The sequence below is a fragment of the Panthera tigris genome, chromosome B4 (assembly GCF_018350195.1).
Source record: "Panthera tigris isolate Pti1 chromosome B4, P.tigris_Pti1_mat1.1, whole genome shotgun sequence".
In the NCBI taxonomy this organism is placed as follows: domain Eukaryota; kingdom Metazoa; phylum Chordata; class Mammalia; order Carnivora; family Felidae; genus Panthera; species Panthera tigris.
This window is the reverse complement of record NC_056666.1, coordinates 75,119,649-75,140,491: the sequence shown is the minus strand read 5'-3', so window position 1 is coordinate 75,140,491 and position 20,843 is coordinate 75,119,649. Positions and strand designations below refer to the sequence as shown.

Sequence of the window (20,843 nt, the reverse complement as noted above, 5' to 3'; positions counted from 1 at the left end):
TTCCTTGGGATACTAAAATTCATAGTCATCTAGTCACACATCCTCAAACCACGCCTCTGAATATTAGGCTTCCACGGGTTGTCTTTCACTTTCCAACCTCCTAACTGGTCCAGAGTCCAATTGTTTCCTTCGGTCTCTTAAATTCATCACTCTCTCTCCTCTTCGCCATGGGAAAGGATCTCCTGATTCAGACCCCTGAGTAACCTAGTCTTAGGTGTAGTGAGTAGCAACACTGATGCAGCGAGGGCTCTCAGGGAGTTGCAGCTAACCAGGGTTAAGAAATAAAAGATGTGGTCTGGGGGAACTCTGGAGCAGCGGAATTGAAAAAAAAAAAAAAAAAAGGTGTGGAAAAGATGTTGTCTAGAAGAGTAAGGTGAGCCATAGCAAGGACTGTTCAATCATACCCTGCTCCTGGCTTTGCCTCTCTGCCCAAACCCTCTCCAGTGTGGCCAGCACGCCGCTCCAGTCATTAAATTCCAGGAATGGCACTGGAGCTTGGGATTCTCACCTCAGTCCCCACTGCTTCATCCCCACTTCCCGGCTCCCGCCTCCGCCACCCTCAGCCTGCAGCCCCCACATCGGCCCCCGCCCAGGTTCAGCTCCAGCACCCGGTTGCCTCTGCTGCAGCCGCTGCCATGGTGATGGATCTCGCGAGAACTGCTGCACGCTACCGCGCAGTTCTCGCGCGATCGGGGAGGTGGGAAGTATCCCGGTCTGGGGGTGGGGGTGCGCCGCACAGCTCCCGTCGCCGTCGCGGCTTCCGGTGCTAGGTGGAGGAAAGGAAGGAGGGAGCCAGGGAGCGGGGCCAGGGGAGCAGTGGTGCCGAAATCGGCTTGGGGGAGTCGGAGGGAGCGGAACCAGTGCCGAGCGGAACCTGCGGGGGCGGAGGCGGCGGCCGCAGCGGCGGAGCTGGGAGCAGGAACAGGTGAGGGGCTGGGGAAGGAAGGCGGGTCTCCGTAGAGGAGAGGCTCGGGGTGGGGGCTGAGGAGATAGACCCCCTCCCCCCGCCCCAGGCATTGCCGGGCAAGGAGCGGTGTGGTCTTTCCCACCGGAGAGCTCGGAGAGGGGGCGCCGGGCCAGTCTCTCGCCTGCCCCCGCATTTGAAGGACGCGGAGCTGGGGTGGGGGTGGGGGGCGCACACGAATTTGTGCCTCTGCCTCGCACGCGGGGGCGACCCGGGCTGCAGTTAGGTTCTCCTCGCCTGCAGGAGGTGGGCTTACGAGGGGTCGGGGTTGAGGTGGAGGAAAACAGTCCGTAAAGAGGTGGTGCGGGGGCGGTGATGACTGTTTTGTATCCTTTTTCTGTTAAAAGGGCTAGGGAATGCCTCTTTTTCCTATCTTCTCTCCCGCTCCACCTTAGCACTAGGAGACCAGAGCCGTGCTGCGGTGACACCCTCTACTCCCATCATGGGGCAGGGGTGCGTAGGGGGTTTAGGGATTAGGTGACAAGGCAAGCTACTGGGGCACCCCGGGGGCACTATTCTGCTAAAGGTTGCGCTTTTGGGTCTTGGGAACCACACGTTGGGAAGAGGGCAGCAGGTGGGGAGCGGGAGGAGAAAAGGCAGGAGAAGGGGGAGGGGGCATCTGATCTTGCTTGGAGAGGAGAGGTGGTGCCTTCCTCCCCCAGGCAAAGCGGGGGCGGTCTCACAGGAGGAGGGAGCAGCTTGTCGCTGGCTCTGAGTTTGTGTCTTCCAATCCGCTTTCTTTCTTTAGGAAGTACCAGGATTCCCGGAACAGAAAATGGAGCCATTGCTTACACCAATGTTTGAGGGAAGGAGGGGGAGGTGGAGTTCCCTGTTAAACCTAGCCACTTGAATAGCAAAGTGGTAGCTCCTCTCTTGGGGGAGTTCCCTTCTTTTTGGGTTGTATTACTGCCGGTCTCATTCTGGCCAGGCCCGGAGGAGTGTGGTATGTGGTCAGGAGTGAGAAGAAATAGTGAGGTCATCCGGTTGAGGGAGAAGCGTAACTCAAAACCTGTCTCTGCTGCTGTTGGATTGGGTCACCCCTGGTCTATGGCATGAAAGTTTTATTGGTAGGAGATCTGCTGCAGGAGTCTGATTGCGTGGGTCAGTGCAACAGGACAGAATCTAGTCTCTGCCTACTTTTCTCCCCTTGTTCCTTAATCAGGTGGTGACCAGCTTTGCTGCCATTTTGTCTTGAGCTTCTTGGGGTAAGTGTCTCCACTTGGCATGACTGGAAGGGAGCAGTGAATTGGTTATTGCCCATTAGACCTGAGTTTGAATAACGTGTCTCTAAAAGCTCATTTTAAGAAAGAAGCTGATCCACAGAGGTCACTTTTTCACAGAATGAATCAATGACCTTGGATTTAGCTGGGAAGGGCCCCCATGTATCACATATTTACGTGCCTCCTGCTTCCCAGCATAGAATTATTACCTTGCACCGTCAACATTTTTGTGTGTCTTGTTTTTCCAAAGAGAAGAAACATTTCAGTTGCAGGGATTGGATCTCATGTTGTGTCACCCACGATGCCCATGCAAACAGTAGACACTCATGATGTATATGGGATGTGAATGGATAGAACTCAACAAGCTTTCTGATTACAGTTTAAGGAAAGAGAAAGAGATGACTTGACTCTCAGGGAGAGTGCCTGGGGAAAGCTGAGTGAGGGTACAAAAGCCCTTAGCCATTGTAATTAAGTCTGAGTCTCTCCACCTTCCTAAGAGGCACAAAACAGGCCTGGATACTGGAAACTAAGACCCAAAAAGAAAAATATTACTAGAACACTAAGTCATTATTTATCTGAAATCTCAGATCCCCTGCTTCTCTATGTGGGCTAAAGGGGTCTCCGTTAAATGTTAAGTCAAAATTGGAATTCTGGAGATTATGGAGGAGGGAGCCAGTATCTGTGGTGTGGTGCCTGGCACAGAAGTGGTGCCAGTGAATGGTAGCTGCTATTATTAAACTGAATGCAAGTATAAAGGAGGGAGGACAGCAGGCTGGAAAGAGTGGAAGTGAAGTCTTAAGTGCACAGAGGGTCATATTGTGCGTGTTCATCTCTGCTACTCTCTTTTCCACTGAGTCAAGAGGAAATGGACTCAGGATAGTGGGTGGGATTTGTTGCTTAAAAGGAGGAACTTCCTTAAAACCAGTTTTGTTAAAGCCGAGTAAATAATAGGGAAATTGTGGAATCTGCTTCTCTGTACACCTTTAGAAATGGCTGCCAAGCAGCCGGAGACTCAAAGCATCTCACTGTGTTTGGTTCTCCTCACCATTTTTTTTTTTTTTTTTTTTCTCCTCACCATTTTTGTTGCAGGTCAATTTAGAGGCAAAATGGTGTGGTAATTGAGAGTGTGGTCCTTGGAATTAGACAAAATTGGGTTCAAATCCTGCCTCTGCTAATTACTAGTTGTATATAATTTCGGTGAAATTACTTGTCCTTTCTTATTCCTCATTTTCCTCATCAGTGAAGAGCATGACAGTGATAGTACCTTCATAATATAGGCATGAGAATTAAATGAGATAACTGAGTGTAAAGCACTCAGTTTCATGCAAAGCATGGTAAGTTTCAAATAAATATCAGTTGCTACGAATTATCATCATCATAATAGTAATAATAATATGAGCACTCAGGGCTGCCTTAGAGAAGGTTGACACAAGAACGACTTGCCGCCTGTGTAGAGGGATGATTGTTACCATGACTTTCTTTGCTGGTTGTAGGATTATGAGCAATAAAATCTTTTTTCAGCATCAGCCTTACACAGGCAGCTCCTGCTGCCCGAGTGGGAGGTGAAGCTGGAGCAAGGCAGGGGCCTGAACCATCAACTTGGATGCAGGGTGAGGATGTGGAGGCTCAAGAATAGTGTTCATGTTAGAAAAGTCAGCATGGGGTGCCTGGATGGCTCAGTCAGTTAAGAGTCTGACTCAGGTCATGATCTCAAAGTTCGTGAGATCGAGCCCCACATCAGGCTTTGCACTGTTATTACGGAGCCTGCTTGGGATTCTCTCTCTCCCTCTCTTTCTGTCCTCCCCCGCTTGAGTGTTCTCTTCTCTCTCAAAATAAATAAACATTAAAAAAAAAAAAGCATGATTGAAGTAATGGTCGACTCTGATAAAAGAGCACTCTCGTTGACCTAGGTCAGTGATTTAGATTTCAGGGTCCCTTCATTTTAGGGCTCAGTATTTCAGCATCCTCCATTTCCTGGGCCACTTTTTTCTTTAAAAAATTTTTTTAATGTTTATTTATTTTTGAGAGACAGTGTGAGCGGGAGAGGGACAGAGAGAGAGAGGGAGACACAGAATTCGAAGCAGACTCCAGGCTCCAAGCTGTCAGCACAGAGCCCAACATGGGGCTTGAACCTGCGAACCAGGAGATCATGACCTAAGTGGAAGTCAGACACTCAACCTACTGAGCCACCCAGGCACCCCTGGGCCATTCGTTTCAGGGTCTCCTTTAAATGTCTACTTCTGAGTACGTTTCAGAATGTACTGTATTGAGGTCCAGAGTTGTGATATCTATGTAATTCTATTTGCTATACATTTTCAACATCTGTTGCAGTTATAGGTAGAGTGCTAGTAAAGCTTTTTGATAGTGAAAAAACATGGGGAACATTTAGAAGGAGTTCCACAAATGTTTGAAGGTTTGTATTATAGCCTAGGTAGGAACTGACTGAGGTAGGGATTCTGTGAACATGTAAGAACTTTGCATTGGACTTCTCAAAGGACCAAAAGGGACATGGCTCAGGATTTCAGGGATCTACCATTATCACCATATTCCTGAAGAAAGGTGAGATGATGGGGTGTAGCATATCTCATCATACCTTTTAGCTCTTCCGTTACTGATGAGAGCCTCGTATGATGCTTCCTTTGTGAGTGTCAAGCGTGGATGTTTAAAAAAGTTTTTAATGTTTATTTTTTAGGGAGCAAGAGAGACAGAGTGTGAGTGGGGGAGGGGCAGAGAAAGAGGGAGACACAGTCCAAAGCAGGCTCCAGACTCCAAGCTGTCAGCACAGAGTCTGATGCGGGGCTCGAGCTCATAAATTATGAGATCATGACCTGAGCCAAGGTTAGATGCTTAACCAACTGAGCCACCCAGGTGCCCCAAGCATGGATGTTTAAACTTAAATAATTTAAATGTGAAATGAAACATAATTTAGGCTGCAGGAGAACGTTTGCTCTCCGTTGCGATGGTTTTTTTTTTTTTTTTTTCAATTTTTTTTTTCATGTTTATTTATTTTTGAGAGAGAGAGAGACAGAGCACAAACAGGGGAGGGGCAGAGAGAGAGGGAGACAGAATCCGAACCAGGCTCCAGGCTCCAGGCTCCAAACTGTCAGAACAGAGCCCGACATTGGGCCTGAACTCATTAACTGTGAGATCATGACCTGAGCTGAAGCTGGACCCTTAACCAACTGAGCCACTCAGGTGCCCCTTCATTGCGATGGTTTTTGACCCTTTCCTCTTTTTTTGTTAAAAGCAATAGAACGTTACCTTGTATAAAATCTTACTTGAAGTCTAATACATTTAATGGATAAAAATGAAGCTGCTCTAGGGGCGCCTGGGTGGCTCAGTCGGTTGGGCTGCCGACTTCGGCTCAGGTCATGATCTCGTGGTCCTTGAATTCGAGCCCCACATCAGGCTCTGTGCTGACAGCTCAGAGCCTGGAGCCTGCTTCGGATTCTGTGTCTCCCTTTCTCTCTGCCCCTCCCCTGCTTACTCTCTCTCTTTCTCTCTCTCTCTCTCTCTCTCTCTCTCTCTCTCTCTCAAAAATAAGAAACATTAAGAATTTTTTTTTTTTAAATGGAGCTGCTCTGGTGGTGGTGTAGAGTCATGGAGCATAATTAGAGTCTTTCATGTGGTTCCCCCCACCCCCACCCAGAAGCCTGTGAATCCCACCCAAGGAACCTTAGGGTTCTGAAAATGTAGCAACTACTTCTCGAGTTTGTCAGATACAGGAAGAGGATCAGGGATCACCTATAGAATAGTCTTCCTCAACCTCAGAAATGTTTCACCACCATCGTTAGAACCAGACTCCTCAAAAGCAAGCATGTTAGTCACTAGCCACAGATTAATCATGGTGTTGGGGACATGAAACATGAATAAGGCATGGTCCCTGTTAGCAAGGGGCTCATGGTTTGGTAAAATATTTCCCCAATCTTTTCTCATCATGGCATACATAGAAAATGGTAATAGTGAGACATGGTGCTTACAAGCTGAGGTGACTGGCCCTTGAATTCTAGCCATCTTAATCTCTGCCTAGCCATCCAGTCTGATGGGATGTATGGCAGACCTGTTATGCATTAAAGGCACATTATTTCCAGCTCTGGAAAGCAAAATAGGCAAATGTAAATAAAACATACTGTGGTAAGTCCTAGAGTAGACATGTATTTGTGGTGCTAAAGGATCAGATGGCTCTTACTCCCCAAGCTAGTTGTTCCCTGTTTTCTGAATCCTTAGACTGCTCTGTAATGATGGGCCTTGTCAAACCATGGCTTCCTGTTTCATCTGTTCACAACAGCTTCGTTTTGACTTGTGAAGTGGGACCAAATTGGGGCAAAGGTTTATTAGGGTTTTAGGCTGACTACTCATGGAATTTCAGTGATGCTATAATTAAGAAAGCATAGTGTTCTGAATAGCTAAGACATTGTATAGATGTAGGCATTGGAACAGCCATGGAGTATCAGGCGATGGAACAGTTGTAAGCTGGTCAGATTCGAAGAATAGGGCAAGCTGATAGCTTTGGTTAGAGGGCAGTGCCACAGAATGTTCCAAAGAAACAAATGAGTCTGGTTTTTATCTGGTCACTGTTTTATGTGGCTAAGTCATGTATTCTGAAACAGACCTGATTCTCTGTTCTGACTTGCTGAGGTTTGTGTATGGGAAGAGCCAGGCCCTTCCCAGGTGTTTGGGTCTTTCTAATCAGACAGGGGCAATTTAGGATCTTTACTTGATAATGTGGCCTTCTTTGAGGTTCTATATTGGAGTCATCTTCTCAGACTAGAAGGGAAACTGGCATAATGATTCCGGCCTCAGCCTAAACAACTGTTAAGTGGAACCTAATTTTAGTTAGGTATGTTTTAATTTGTAACAATATCATCAATTGTCTAATAGCTAAGTTCAATAGGTGTCTTTCAGGCCTTATCTTAATTTGACATTTCTAAAGCCTTTGACCCTCCTTCCTTTTTTTAAAATGTTTTTTACTGTCTTGACTTCCTTTGGGCCCCTCTGGTACCTTCTTACTCTCTTTCCTGGCTTCTGTTTTTGCCCAGTGCTTTAAATGTTGACATGCCCCAGGTTTTTGCCTTTGGCCTTTTTTTCCTGTCCCACTGTACACACTCTCCCTAGATACACAGTTAGAGTAGCATCAGTTGCAAAAGACAGAACACACACGTGTGGCTTAAACAGTAAGTGAATTTATTAAAGCGTATATCTTGAAGTCTAGGTGAAATAAACCAGACACAAAGGAATAAAAGTGTATGATTCTATGTGTATGAAGCATCTAGAACAGTCAAATCCATAGACAGACGTAGAATGGTGGTTGCCAGGAGCTGGAGGTAGGGGAAGTGGCGGTTATTATTTAAGTTACAGAGCTTAAATTTGGGAATATGAAAATGTTCTGAAGATAGATGGTGGTGCACAACCGTGTGAATGTATTTAATGCCATTGAATTGTGCACTTAATGGTCAAAATGGTAAATTGTGTTATGTGTATTGCTCTCTATACACACACGAAGAAATGTAGGGTTACAACACTTCTCTTTTTAATCTACCAGCTTGGCAGGGTCATTAAGAATGCAGATTTTCTTCATTTTTCTGCTCTGACAGCCTAGAGTTCTTATGTCTGTGCCTTCATGTTCTCAGCATCTCATCCTTCTATGTCAACATCTGTAGGCTAGATTGGGGCGCCTGGGTGGCTCAGTCAGTTAAGCATCCAACTTCGACTGAGGTCATGATCTCACAGTTGGTGAGTTCGAGCCCTGCGTCGGGCTCTGTGCTGACAGCTCAGAGCCTGGAGCCTAAAAGCTGGAGAAGAGAATGTTGCCATATGTTTTTTGTTTTTTGTTTAAATAAAGTCTATTTATTTATTTTGAGGGAGGGAGGAAGGGGGGGAGAGAGAGAGAGAGAGAGGGAGACAGAGACAAACACAAGCCAGGGAGGGAGATAGAGAATCCCAGGCAGGCTCCAACCACCAGCGCAGAGCCTGATGTGGGGCTTGAATTCACAAACTGTGAGATCATGATTTGAGCTGAAATCGAGAATTGGACGCTTAACTGACTGAGCCACATAGGTGCCCCAAGCATATGTCTTTTTTTTTTAAGATTGAGGAAAACTTTCCTGGATGCTCCCAGCAGACATTCCCCATGTCTTATTGGCTAGAATTAGCATATAACCATTCGTGACTCAGTCACTGGCAGGGGAAATGAAATGCCTATATCCCTTAGGCTGATCACCTTTCCTACCCTAGAGTTGGGGAAAGGTATCTTTATACCCCCAGCCCCAACATCTGAACAAATTAGGTCTTCTGTTAGAAGAAAGAAGAGGAAGAATAACTGTTTGGGTAGATAGCCAGTAACTCCTGTCATCCTGGATCTTAGTTTCTCTTACAGCTTCAGTTACCATCTCTGCAGATGATTCTCAAATACCCAGCCTAACTTTTCTCCTGAAAATCAACTTAGCACCTCAAAATCAAACTTTATTCTAAAAACACCTTCAATCTCAGATCTGTTTCTCTTGTATTTCTTGTCTGAAGAAGTCTCACCAGATCACCCAGTCATTTAACAATCAGTCATTAAATCCTGTGGATTCTACGATTTTGATGTTTCAAATCTGTCCTCTCCTTTTTATTGCCACCTCTGGTTCAGAAGTTTTGATTTGTCAGCGGTATTACCGTACCTCCCACATGGTCTTTCTGTCTCAAGTCTTTTCTCTTTATTTTTTAACGTTTTTTAAATTTATTATTGAAAGACAGAGCATGAGCATGGGAGGGGCAGAGAGAGGAGGAGACACAGAATCCAAAGCAGGCTCCAGGCTCTGAGCTGTCAGCACAGAGCCCAACGCGAGGCTCGAACTCACAAACTGCGAGATCATGAGCTGAGTCGAAGTCGGATGCTTAACTGACTGAGCCACCCAGACGCCCCAAGTCTTTTCTCTTTTTAATTTATACCCTAAACTATTGCCAGAATGGTCTTTTTTTTTTTTTTGAAAGTAAGCTTTACGTCTAACATGGGGCTCGAACTCCTGACCCTGAGATCAAGAGTTGCATCCTCTGCTGACTGAGCCAGGCACACCCAGAATGGTCTTTCTAAAGCATATACTTGATCATGTTATTCAATATGGCCTTTAAGGCCCTTCATGATCTAGCCCCTGCTTACCTCCAGAGTCATCACTTTCTTCTACCCACTGTGTGATATCCAAATAATCTGCCTCTCAGATGCACCTGGCTTTGTCTAGTAAAAAGTGCTGTCTCTAACTCAAGTCTTTACGTCTTTGACGTGCTGTTCCCTCTCCCTCTTTATTGTTTAATTACTTCCTATTCTTCCTTTAGGAGTCAGCTCAGGTGTGACCTGAGAATCAGAGAATCGCCCTTTACCCCTGTTTTGATTAGCTGCTCCAGCTTTCTGTCCCCATAATACTATGTGCTTATCTCATTCTTACCCTCATGCTGTTTTGTAATCCTGGGTTTGCTAGTTTTCCTTTCCCATGACAGTTTCATGAAGGCAGAAGCTGTCTTCCTCTCTGTATCCCTAGTTCCATATACTCAATAAATGCTTAATGAATGGATGGAAGCTGACATCTGAAGCTATTTCTTGGCTTTGGGAAATCTCTGAGTCCAGTAGAAGTCATTGAGATACTAATCTAGGAGTTCTTGTGTCTTTGTGATTATAGTGCTCTTGAGACAAAAACTTGGAAAGCTTATAGAGGTCACAAGCCAGCTGTGCTAAGGAAGCTAAATACAGGCGGACCCTGCTTTTGTTTCCTTAAATTTTATTGGTCTGCTCCATTGGCTTTGCTAAAAATAGCATCTCTATTAGTGATATCTCAATGTGAAAACCGTCTGGGAGCAAAGCTGCTTTTAGTGCACCCTGCTTGGCAGCAGACTTTGGTTTTCCTTTCCTCGGACCCATCATGTAGCCTGAAGAGGAGGAGGTGGTGCCAGATCAGAAGTCCCCTCGGTGGTGTCTTACGACGCAAGCCTGAGTCAGCCACAGGAGTCAGGTGAGGGGAGTGTGTGCGGCAGACCAAGCTGTGACTCTCAGTATCAGTTGGAGAGTGAGGCAGGAATGTTCCTGCAACACACACAAGCCAAGATGGCTGAGCAGTTTCAGCAACAGCCTGCCTCTCCTGGGGGGGGTGGAAGGATGGGCTTGGGGGCCGTAAGTAGCCCTCAGTGAGGACATCCTCAAATGAGGCTTAAATCAGGCAGTATGCTTGATTGAACTCCTGCAGTGTCCCAGACAGATTCTCCTGGAACACATTTTTTTAGAGCTCTTCTTGTCGTTTGTACCACTGATAACAAAGTTTGTGATTGTAAAATAGAATGTTGAGATATAATTTTTAATACTAGAGATATTACTGTATTCCATTTTTTATCCTAAGCCACTCACCTTTAGTTTTAACTGCTGATTCCTGGTTTCTAACAGCCCATGGAACCCTGGCATTTTGCCCTGTGAACACAGGAGTGCCATCTGTGGTAAAAGAGAGTAACTATAGGCTGCAGAGTACCTAGGGAAACAATCCAGGGTTTATAGTTTGTTTTTTGTTTTTTGTTTTTTTCTTTTTTGCCATTCTGCCTCCCAGAGCTTTTTCTAGGAATGCATTATGGTGAAAGTGAGAATCAGCTGTATAGACCAAGATTTGTGTTCGTGGCACAAAGCTGAAAGTTGCCACCATCCTCATGGTAGGGGCATCAAGCTGTCTGGTAATAGGGACAGATCAAGAAAACCAATACCCACTTTGGAATGCTCATCTGAGTCAAGCTCTTGATTATATTAAAGAGGAGCCATAATTTCCACTAATGTCAAGGCCCTGGGCTTCCCCCCAGAGGACATGTGGTAACTCCTTGGGCATTTCATCAGTTATCCATCTGCCACATTGTGTATTAAGCAGCAAGAGAAAATTCCACCAATTTTAGTCTTCTAGTCTTTTTGGGGTGTTTCCAAACCAGTCTTTGGGTCAGGTATTGTGGAGAATGGCCAAGAATTGACAGGATATCTAAGAAACCATCGGTGCATTACACAAAGATACCAAGTGCTGCTAGGGCAGAGGAAATGATATAAGAACAACCTCAGATGAGGCTTAAATTGGCCCATGTGCTTGATTGAACTCATATAGTGGAATTGGCACTGGGAGTGGGACGGATCCAAAATAAAAGGCATAGTCCCTGCCCGTGGAGAATACAGTTAAGCTGGAGAGACGGTAAATATACAGACTTATAAAGAGGAAAAAACTCCACAAGTTAGTAAGTGCCACTTGAGTGGTTCAGATGATTCAGGGACATACCAGGAAATAGAAATAAGTGTAACACTGGGATTAGCTTTTGAACCAAGACATTAGCATGCTAGCTTAGCAAAGAAGCAAACCAAAGTACAAGGTTTGCATGTTTGGGGGCAAGGGGTATTTTTCAGTCACTGCTGTACTCACAGTTGATAATCATTTACTCAGCAATAATTTCATTCACGAAGGACAGCAAGATAAATGTGTGGCATAAATTTAATACAGAATCTGGGCCGAAGCCTATTACCAAAGTCTTAAAGGAAAGTATCATCTGGAGCTGGAGAAAAGGACACCTGAGCAGGAGACAAGATATAAAACTAGGAAGACTTGGGGAAGATTTAAATTTCTGTAGGTGATGGTGGCAGGACGGGAAATCTGACTACTACAGATTGCTGGGGTTGATGGAATCTAATCTTATTAGTTGGGCAGATGTCCCCTCCTGCCTCAGGGATCCTCTGGGATCTGTCTGCCTGGGTGGGTTGAGGCAGGATGGGCAGGGACGATGGCTAGTGGGCGACTTGGCTGAAGTTGAGCCCTAAGGTTGAGCCAGGTCCTCTCTCTGGGGTGTGAGCCCTTTGGGTCAGGGGCAGGGCTCATCTGAGGAACCTACCAGGAGCACCACGCCTGGCTCATTAGTGGATGTCTGAGAAGGCCTTTGAAGATGAAACACTCCGTAAGCACTCATTGTTTCTGTTTTTTGGACAAACTAGTACTTTGGTCTCCAGGGGCTGTTGATCTGGCTCCTTTGTGCTAGTCTGGAATTTGCTGCAAACTGAGGAGAGTAGGAAACAAACAGAACTTAAATAGTTTTTGAGAAAACAGCTAAACTCCCACTAAACCCCCCATGCTTTAGCTTGTAAATAGGATTCCTACCCATCCACCTTTCACATTCTTGGGTTTGGGTGCACTCTGTCTTGACCTGTTCCTTCGCCTGCTGGGTTTGGGGTGTGTGTGTGTGTGCCTCTGGTTCCCAGACTCTATAGAGAATGCCAGCAGCTGGCATATGGTGATTGCTGAATAAGCTGCCTGCTGACGAATGTCTCCTGCAGGCACAGAGAACTGGCTGGCATGGGCGATTCTGAACCCCTGTTTCATTGTTGTTTCAAAGATGCATTTCTGTGGCTGTCCTGTTGCATAGAGAAGGGAGGGAAGAAGAGAAAATGAGTGACTCTGATTTTGTCTTTGGGGGCAATAGGTAGTAGGGTGGGAGGATGGGCATTTTGTACCTTCATAGTGGTTCTTACTGCTGTCGTCTTCACTTTTTTAGCAGGTATTTGTTAAGTTCCTAGTATGTACCAAGCATAAGCTTCCAATCTGAGTGAGCTGCTAGTAAGGCCAGTTATAGACCTTACTATTTTAGTTCATTTGTTCCACTGCTATGTGCCAGGCACTAGTCAAGGTACCGGGAACACAGCAGTGAACAAAATAAAGAGCCGACATTGTAGAAGGAGAAAAACACAACAGCAAGAAACAAATGTGTGATGTGTCTGATGCTGAGAAATGCTATGAAGAACAGTGAAGTGGGATAAATGGGGTAGAGAGTGATGTGTGTATGTTTTGGTGGTTGTAGAAGGCCTCTTTGATAAGGTGATACTCAAATGGATGCCCGAAGGAAGTGAGGGAGTACTCTGGGAAGGTTATCTGGGAGAGCGGCACTCAGGGCAGAATGAAGAGCAAGTACAAAAGCTTTGAGACAAGAAGGTGTTGGGGAATTGAAGTGGAGTGAGCTAAAGGGAGAGCAGTAGAGGATCTAACAACAGAAGCAGGGGAATGCAGATCATGCAGGACCTTGTAAGCCACGGTATGGCTTTGGGTTTTACTGAAAAGGAGATACGAAGCCAAGAGAGGGTTGAACCGAGAAGCAGCATGACCTGATTTTGGTTTTAAAAGCAGTCTGGCTATGTGGAGAATAGACTGAAGGGGGTGGGGGGAAGAGGCAGGGAATGAGGTGACTGCCTCATTGCAGGTGAGAATGTAGAAAAGCTGTCCTTGGATGGGCCACAGTGAGCCTAGGAATGAGGGGGAGCCTAGGAATGGCTGAGGAATGAGGGGGAGCCTCTCCCCACCCCATCTCCCAGCTTGGCGTACTGTTGTATGAACGGGAACAACTTGAGCAGCTGGCACTTCACAAAGTGGAAAGGATCAGCCTCTTTTAGGGAGTGTTATTTTCTTATTTCTTCCTCATTGATTTTGGTGTGCGGAAGGAAGGTGGAATTATAGAAGTAGAGAAAGGGAAGAAGTGGAGTCCCTTGATTTGAGCAGAGAGCCTGGACCTTGGGAACCTGGCAAGCCCAAACCTTGTCAGGAGTCACAAAGAGCCACTCCTCATTCCACTCCCTCCTCTCCCAGCCTTTCCGGGAGTCTCAGGGTAAGGCTGAGGGAGGGAGGGGCATTCATGGTCTCATAAGACCTTATATGGTATAGAGTGTCAGAACTCAAGGGACTCTAGAAGTCATCTAGTTCAACCCCCTCCATTTAGAGGGGCAGATATGGATGGGTGAAATAACTCGTCCAAAGTCACATGGGTATATTACTAGCAGAGCAGGGGTCCTGAGTGTTCACTGCTTTGTCTCTGCTCCCAGAGACTCAGGATGTGTCTGAGTAGGACTTGATCTTCCTAGTCCTCTCAGGCTCTCGGTTTGGCATGAACTCCAGCCGTGACTTTGGCAAATCCCGTTTGCACGAAATCCTGACTAGCAGATGGTGGTGATGAGTTTATGTTTCTTTGCCTAGGATCAAGTTCTCCATACCAGGGGCCAGGCCAAAACCAGACTGCCACTGCCCCCACTTGAGCCCGCCTGTCCTCAGAAAGTGGTTGCTGTGATCATGGGTAATATCTTTGGAAACCTTCTCAAGAGCCTGATTGGGAAGAAGGAGATGCGTATCCTGATGGTGGGCCTGGATGCTGCAGGAAAGACCACCATCCTGTATAAGCTGAAACTGGGGGAGATCGTCACTACCATCCCCACCATCGGTAAGGGTGCAGCTTAGATGTAGGCTTTCATGCCAACAGCTGAGCCAGGCAGGGGGCCTATTCCTAGATCCCCCACCTGGCCACCAGGCAAGTCCATGCAACTTGGGGGGATTCAGGGAAGGATGGTTATTTAGCTTACTAGCAGGTGCTGGGGCTGCCGTTTGCCCACCTACCCTGGTCCTCTCTGATGCGGGAACTTCCGAAGCCTGGCACTGAACAGTCGCCCTGAGGCACTGAGCTGGTTTATTCTTTGTGTTGTTTGGAAAGCGGGTGAAAGGCTTTGATGTTCCTGCCAGGGGCCAGGAGTTGGTTCGGTTTAGATCCTCAGTGGCCCTGATCCTGGTTAAGACCTGCCTGTGGGAGGGAGAGAATTTGCCTTATTGATGGGGCTCCAGATCATCATTGTCCATTGGTTCTGCATTTGGGGCTCCAGGACTATAGCTCACTTTTTCTTCACCGTGTTTCCCAGGCCCTACTTCTTAGCTGTGGCAGACTCTGGTGGCTGAGGTACAGGAATGGGGCTGAGTCATTTCTTTGCAGGAGGGAGAGGCAAAGACTGAGAGAATGAGTGGAGAAGGTTAGCTCATGTTACCCAGGCGATTGTGAACCTCCTGACTGGCCCTTCTCATTCTCTTCCTCTTTTTCTCTTTTTGGCCTTTAGGCTACTAGGTCAGGGAATACCAGGCCTGAGGAAGCCTTAGTTTCCTTTGCTAGGATCATAGCCAGGCTGGGGGAAACAGAAATGAACCCACCTGGGTATTGTTCGCAGGCCTGGTGTTTGAGGCCAAGTGGCCATTGTTTTTTCCAAAGGGTTCAACGTGGAGACAGTGGAGTACAAGAATATCAGCTTCACAGTTTGGGATGTGGGTGGCCAGGACAAGATTCGGCCTCTCTGGAGACACTACTTCCAGAACACCCAAGGTATGGAATATGAATTGCCCAGGTTGGCACGGGTTGGTTGGGTATGAGCAGAAGGAATGACCTTCATTTTTGGTTATGGGCAGCCAGTTCTTGCCCGGCTGCAACTCCTAGGGGTGGGAACAAAGGAGGAAAGGGAGCAAATATTTGGAGGGCATGTGGAGGGTGTTGTCTTTTGGTGGTGTGTGTGCGGGGAGGGGGAGTTCATCTGCTGTCTTGTGCAGCCCATGCTCTGCCTCCCTAGGGTTGATATTTGTGGTCGACAGCAATGATCGGGAGCGAGTAAATGAGGCCCGGGAGGAACTGATGAGGATGCTGGCAGAGGATGAACTCCGGGATGCAGTGCTCCTTGTCTTTGCAAATAAACAGGTGAGACTTCTCCCCACCCCTGGATTTGAGAGATGACAACCTGGATGTAGAAATCATGAGCCTTGGGGCTTATTGTAGGGGAAGCCCTGTGTTCTCAATTTTGGAAGTGTGGGAAATACGATTAGCTGGCTTCTTTACGTTCCTCTTCTTGTCCCCCACCCAGCTTTAATTAGCAACATTTCTGTCCTCAAAGATTTGGTGTGGTAGATACATCACCTCAAATCCCTCCTTCATCTTCCCTGATGTCTACTTTAGTGGAACTGCCCTCACTCCTGCAGTCAGACAGACATGATTCTTTGCCCAGTCTGAATCACCTCTCCACTTCCCTACCAACCCCATATTTGGTTTGCAGCTCCCCAGTGGAATGACCTTTAGTGCCTCGAATCTGTGGCTCTAGGATGACTAAATCCAAAGCTGCTCCTTAGGACCTTGTTCTGGCTCCTACAATGGAGGAGGAGGAGAGGGTGCTGGTACACATCTCTTTGGTAGATGGGTGCTCTAGAAGCCTTTGAAAGATCCTGAGGCTCCTTTTTGTGTGTCTTCCTCGCGCTCCAGGATTTGCCTAATGCTATGAACGCTGCCGAGATCACAGACAAGTTGGGCCTGCATTCCCTGCGTCACCGCAACTGGTACATTCAGGCCACCTGTGCCACCAGCGGGGACGGGCTGTACGAAGGCCTGGACTGGCTGGCCAATCAGCTCAAAAACAAGAAGTGAGAGCCAGGCAGCCCTATTCGACCACCCCACCCACCCCTGACACACCTACTGTCTCCCTACCCCAGTCCTGCCCCTTCCTTCCCGTTGCCAGTGTGGCCAGGGCCCTGGGTATCATGTCCGCATGCCCAACAAGAGCCTTGCCTCCCCTGCCTCCCCTCCTCTTCCCTGTCCATGACCAGTCCCCAGTTGTTGTCATGATGAATCATTCCAATTTATCGGATTTAAAACAAAAACAAGGTTGTTATGGTTTCATGGGGTGGCCCCCCTCATCCTTGGGTTTGGGAGGTGGGGTGGGGTATTCTCTTCGTTCGCTTCGTTTGGCTCTGGTTGCTGTGCTCTTGGCATCTGAGTCCCTTCCCTTTCCCCACAGGTCCTTCTCCTGTTCCCCGTCTTCCTTTCCTTTGCCACCCTCTCCCCGTTCTACATGGAAATTGCACGGGCCTCTCTGTGTGTGCGTGCATGTGTGCGCGTGTATATACATGTATAGAGAGATATATATGCAGGGGCCGGGGGAAGGGTGGAGGGGTGGAGTGCAGCTCGACGCTGGGAGCCAGGACACTGCCCGCTCTAGCCTATCATCTGCCTCTCCCATGTTGATGAGATAAAGGGAAGAAGGTAGAGACTTGCACTGGTTCCTCTCTTCTCTGCAGGTGGGTTTTTCTGGATGATAGGATGGATGGTGGATTTTCCACCACCATCTTCCCGTGTACCTCTCTCTCCTGCTTAGGGCAGGGGGGTGGTGTTTATCTCTAGATGACTGTTCCCAAGGAGATACCATTCTGCCCTGCCTTGTTAGTGGGGAGAAGAGAGGAGCCCACTCACTCTTACCAGCCCAGTGTTCAACTGGTCCTCCTCCTCATCCTTAGATCTGTTCCTCAGGAGCTTGTGGGGAAGATAGGGAGAGCAAGACCATGGGGGTGTGTTTGGGACCAAGGGCACTGGGGGGGTGGGCCTCAGGTTTTTCATCTTCATACTTTTGTGTTGTTACGAGGTGAGGCATGGATCAGTCCTGTTCCTGCCTTCCCATGTGCCCCCCCCTTCCTTATCTTCTGATCTTGGGGATTGGGTGGTTCATCTATCCTTTGTCAGAAGTTTCCTCACTTTAGGAGTCCTGCTGGCCTGACCAGGGCTGGCTGGGTGGTTTAATGAGAAGCAAGGGAGTGGGGGTGACATAGCAGACCTCAGTTTCAATTCCCCTTCTCTCTACTTCACTCTTTTTTTAGTCCAGGATGTGCTGAAGGCTGAAAATTTTCTATTCTGTTTCTAGACCCTCAGGCTATCCTGCTGTCCCTCCTGACTCCCATCCCAACAGTTTTTCCCTGCCCGTTTCACCCACTTCCCATAAATCAATTTGAGGGTTGGAGTGGAGGAAACAGAACTCTGAAGTAGTTGTTGGTGCTGGTGGGATGCAGTGGTCTTCAGAGTCCTCCCACCATAATTAGGTAGTTGTTCAGAAGCTGCTGCTGCTACTGCGTCTCTCTGTGTACAGGGGGCGCTTGTCCCTGACGTCCTGGCCTGGGTCCTGACTTTGCGGTTTCTGTGAAGCCGTGGCTTTTCTGTGGGCTCCTGTGTGTGCTGGCTGCGCCCTGAGCTCCTGAACAGCCACCCATAATCTTTCTGCTAAGGTCAGGGCCCAGGCCCCCTGACAAGCATGGCTGAGGGACCCCTTCCCAGAAGGAGTGTCCCAAGCCCCACCCCATGGGGCCAGGCTTCCTGCCACCTTTGTCTACAACAGGCAGATCAGTATCCCCACCCTGACCCAGGTTGAACTGTGAAAGAGAGGTTCCAGGGGTGTCTCCCTCAGTGCCAGTTCCTTAGTGATGTACTATTTACCCAAGATGCAGTGGGTGTGGTGTGTGCAGGTCTCTTGATCTCTAGGCCTGTGTGTGTGTGTGTGTGTGTGTGTGTGTGTGTGTTTGGTGGCGGGGTGAGGGGAGAGGGGTGCTGGAGCTTCTATTTCATTTTAATGTATATTCACTCCCATGAACCCCATGGATGCTTCCCTCCACCCCTTTTCTTTGCTTCTGCCTCAGTTTCCTCATGTTTTTGCTCCTGCTCCTGTTTCCTCTCCCTTCCTGAACTCTTTCCTTGGCCTTCTCAACTCATTCACTGCTGTTGCCTGCTGTCGTCTCCCCTTTCCTTGTTTCATTCCTACTTAGGATTCCCCACTCTTGATCTTTGCGGTAGGTGAGAATTTTGCCTCTTCTCCTGCCTCCCAGTCTGACTCTCCCTAGTTAGATGTCAGTCCCAAATAGGTTTTTCTCATTTTAGGCCCACTCCTACCTTGCTTTGGGGAGCTCCAGAGACCAGCGGGCCTGAGCGTTAGGAAGCAGCCTTGGAGGTTGCCTTGGTGCTGCTCAAGGATGTATCCAGCAGGGGGCAGTAAGTGATCTTGGTAGTGTCCCTGGCTGCCAGGCCCTTGGCAGGGGTGGTCTCTTCAACATTCCCATTCACCTAAAAGCTCTTTTTGGATTGGGTTTTTCATTCCATTTTTGCTTGCTCCCTTCCACACTCTTCTCTGGGAGATTTAATTTTATGCTTTCCTTTGTTACAGCCTCTTCCCCCCTGGAGAATCCCCCACCCCCCCAAAGTTTGTTTTGTGGTGTTATGGTGGTAACTGCAGTTCTGAACTGGTTTTTCTCTTCTTTTTTCCTCCTCTGGAATGTAGACTGTATATGTTTAATAACTCACCTTCTCTCTCCTTGCTCAAAATGTGGGATACGCGATGACTGTGACCCTGGTTGGAAATTAAACTTGTTTTATGCAGCTTTGGAGCAGACCTTCATCCTTGATGTGCAGCAGCCATGGGACAGTAGTTTAATGGTGAGGGTACTTCTGTCTTTGGTCCCTCTCTGTAGACTGCTCCTTCTCTCAGCAAAGGGGTAAAGGGCACACTTGACAGGGATGGGGCTGGGGGAGAGTGAGATTATTGAGGAACTTAGGCTTATCTCTACACTGCTTAACTACTTCCCATCATACTCCAGAGAGGAGCGTAAATGAATTGGGCACCAGAGTGTGAGGCCTTTGTGACTTTGCTCCTTAGTTGTAACGGGTTTTATCCTGTACCTTGCTTTATTTATCACTGCTGGTAGACACTAGAGACTTGAGTGGCTAGAGGACCCTGAACTCAGAGTGACCCAGACTGCCTCCACTCTCAGATCTCCTGAGCCCTGTGCATCAGGTGCTTATAGTTGGAACAGGGTCCCCTCATCCATAGACTGGAGTCCCCTCACTCGTCTAATTTTGGATTTTGGCAGTGAGTAAGCATGAAGGGTAAAGGCCTGGATAGTGTAATGAATTTGATCCTCTTTACAACTGTGGCCCTGTATCACCACTGCCTCAGGCATGTGGTTCCCCATTGTCAGGATGCCAAACCTCATCCAGAGATTCCACAGATGTCTTGAGGGAAAGGACAAGCCTCCGCCCTCCCAATCCACTCCTGTCACTACTCTTCCTCTCCTGCTAATACTGTCTGGCTCCAGGCAAAGAAAGAGATAGTGCTCCCCTTTCTTTAGGGGGTGAGATCTGGGTGAGCTAGGCAGGCCATCCCCACTCTTGCCACTTTCTTAAGTGTTGTGGGAAAGGGACAGGTTTTAGGCATATAGTAAGTTTGAGAGCCCCGAGTGCCGGTGTGAAGTAAATCATTTGTATTCAGTTACCTCCCTGGTCCTCAAAAGCTCTGCCTGGTGACCAGTGTTACTGATAAGAGCACATTTATAAGTATGTTCCTTCTAGAACAACCCCTCATAAGATCGTGATAATAGAGAGGACTTTAGCTGGATGGCAGGCCAGTGGGTGTCTTTTGACTCCTGAAGAGGACGACCTGATCTGTTTTGTCCCTCAGTACTCTATTTAAGATTCCAGAAGGGAGGTGCGGGGGAACCCTCTTGTGTCAGTTGCTTAAACCTTCCAGCTTCTTTCAAGAGGGGTTGGGGGGAAGAGGGAGAGACTTAACCTGGAAAGTAAGTGTTTGGCATCCAGCTCTTAGGACAGATAGCAACCTTATCTGCCCAGAACTTGAGTAGCTCTTCAGTCATGGCTTGGCAGACTTGGGCCCAGGGTCTACCTCAGAATGATCTGGGTAACAGAGCTTCCAACATGAGCTTGGAGAAAGTGGAAGGCTTTGGATTGGTCAGGCTGGCGTGGACAGAACTGTCCTCCTCGTTACAGAGTTTGGGGTCAGCGGCAGGGAAAATGAGTGTGGGTATGTGTGAGTTTCTCAGACTAGAGGTATAAGGTCTGAAGGCTCTGGGGATTCGCTGCTATCACTTCCAGTTCAAGTGCCTAGATTGGTCAGAGCAGAACATTGACAGGTATTTACTTAGTACTTGTGAGGGTTCCAGACCTGTGCTAAGAAGGAAGTCAAACCACTGGATAGACCTGGGAATCCATTTTTGGGATGCTTTGAAATCCTTTGG

At 47.7% G+C, this 20,843-nt stretch overlaps 1 protein-coding gene across 4 annotated transcripts; it reads left to right on the top strand.

Moving 5' to 3' along the window:
* Positions 1-700: 700 nt before the first annotated feature.
* ARF3 (ADP ribosylation factor 3) lies at positions 701-19,191 on the top strand. Of its 4 annotated transcripts, none has more exons than XM_042992203.1 (6): positions 701-925; positions 2,127-2,169; positions 14,181-14,421; positions 15,232-15,342; positions 15,584-15,708; positions 16,264-19,191. In XM_042992203.1, exons 3-6 carry the CDS (start codon positions 14,274-14,276, stop codon positions 16,423-16,425), a joined length of 546 nt encoding a protein of 181 aa, XP_042848137.1. In that variant the 5' UTR covers positions 701-925; positions 2,127-2,169; positions 14,181-14,273; the 3' UTR covers positions 16,426-19,191. The 4 variants fall into 4 exon arrangements, with proteins under 4 accessions (XP_042848137.1, XP_042848136.1, XP_042848138.1 ...); XM_042992204.1 differs by lacking the exon at positions 701-925 and adding an exon at positions 1,269-1,290 and having other exon boundaries at positions 2,138-2,169; XM_042992202.1 differs by lacking the exon at positions 2,127-2,169.
* Positions 19,192-20,843: the final 1,652 nt, after the last annotated feature.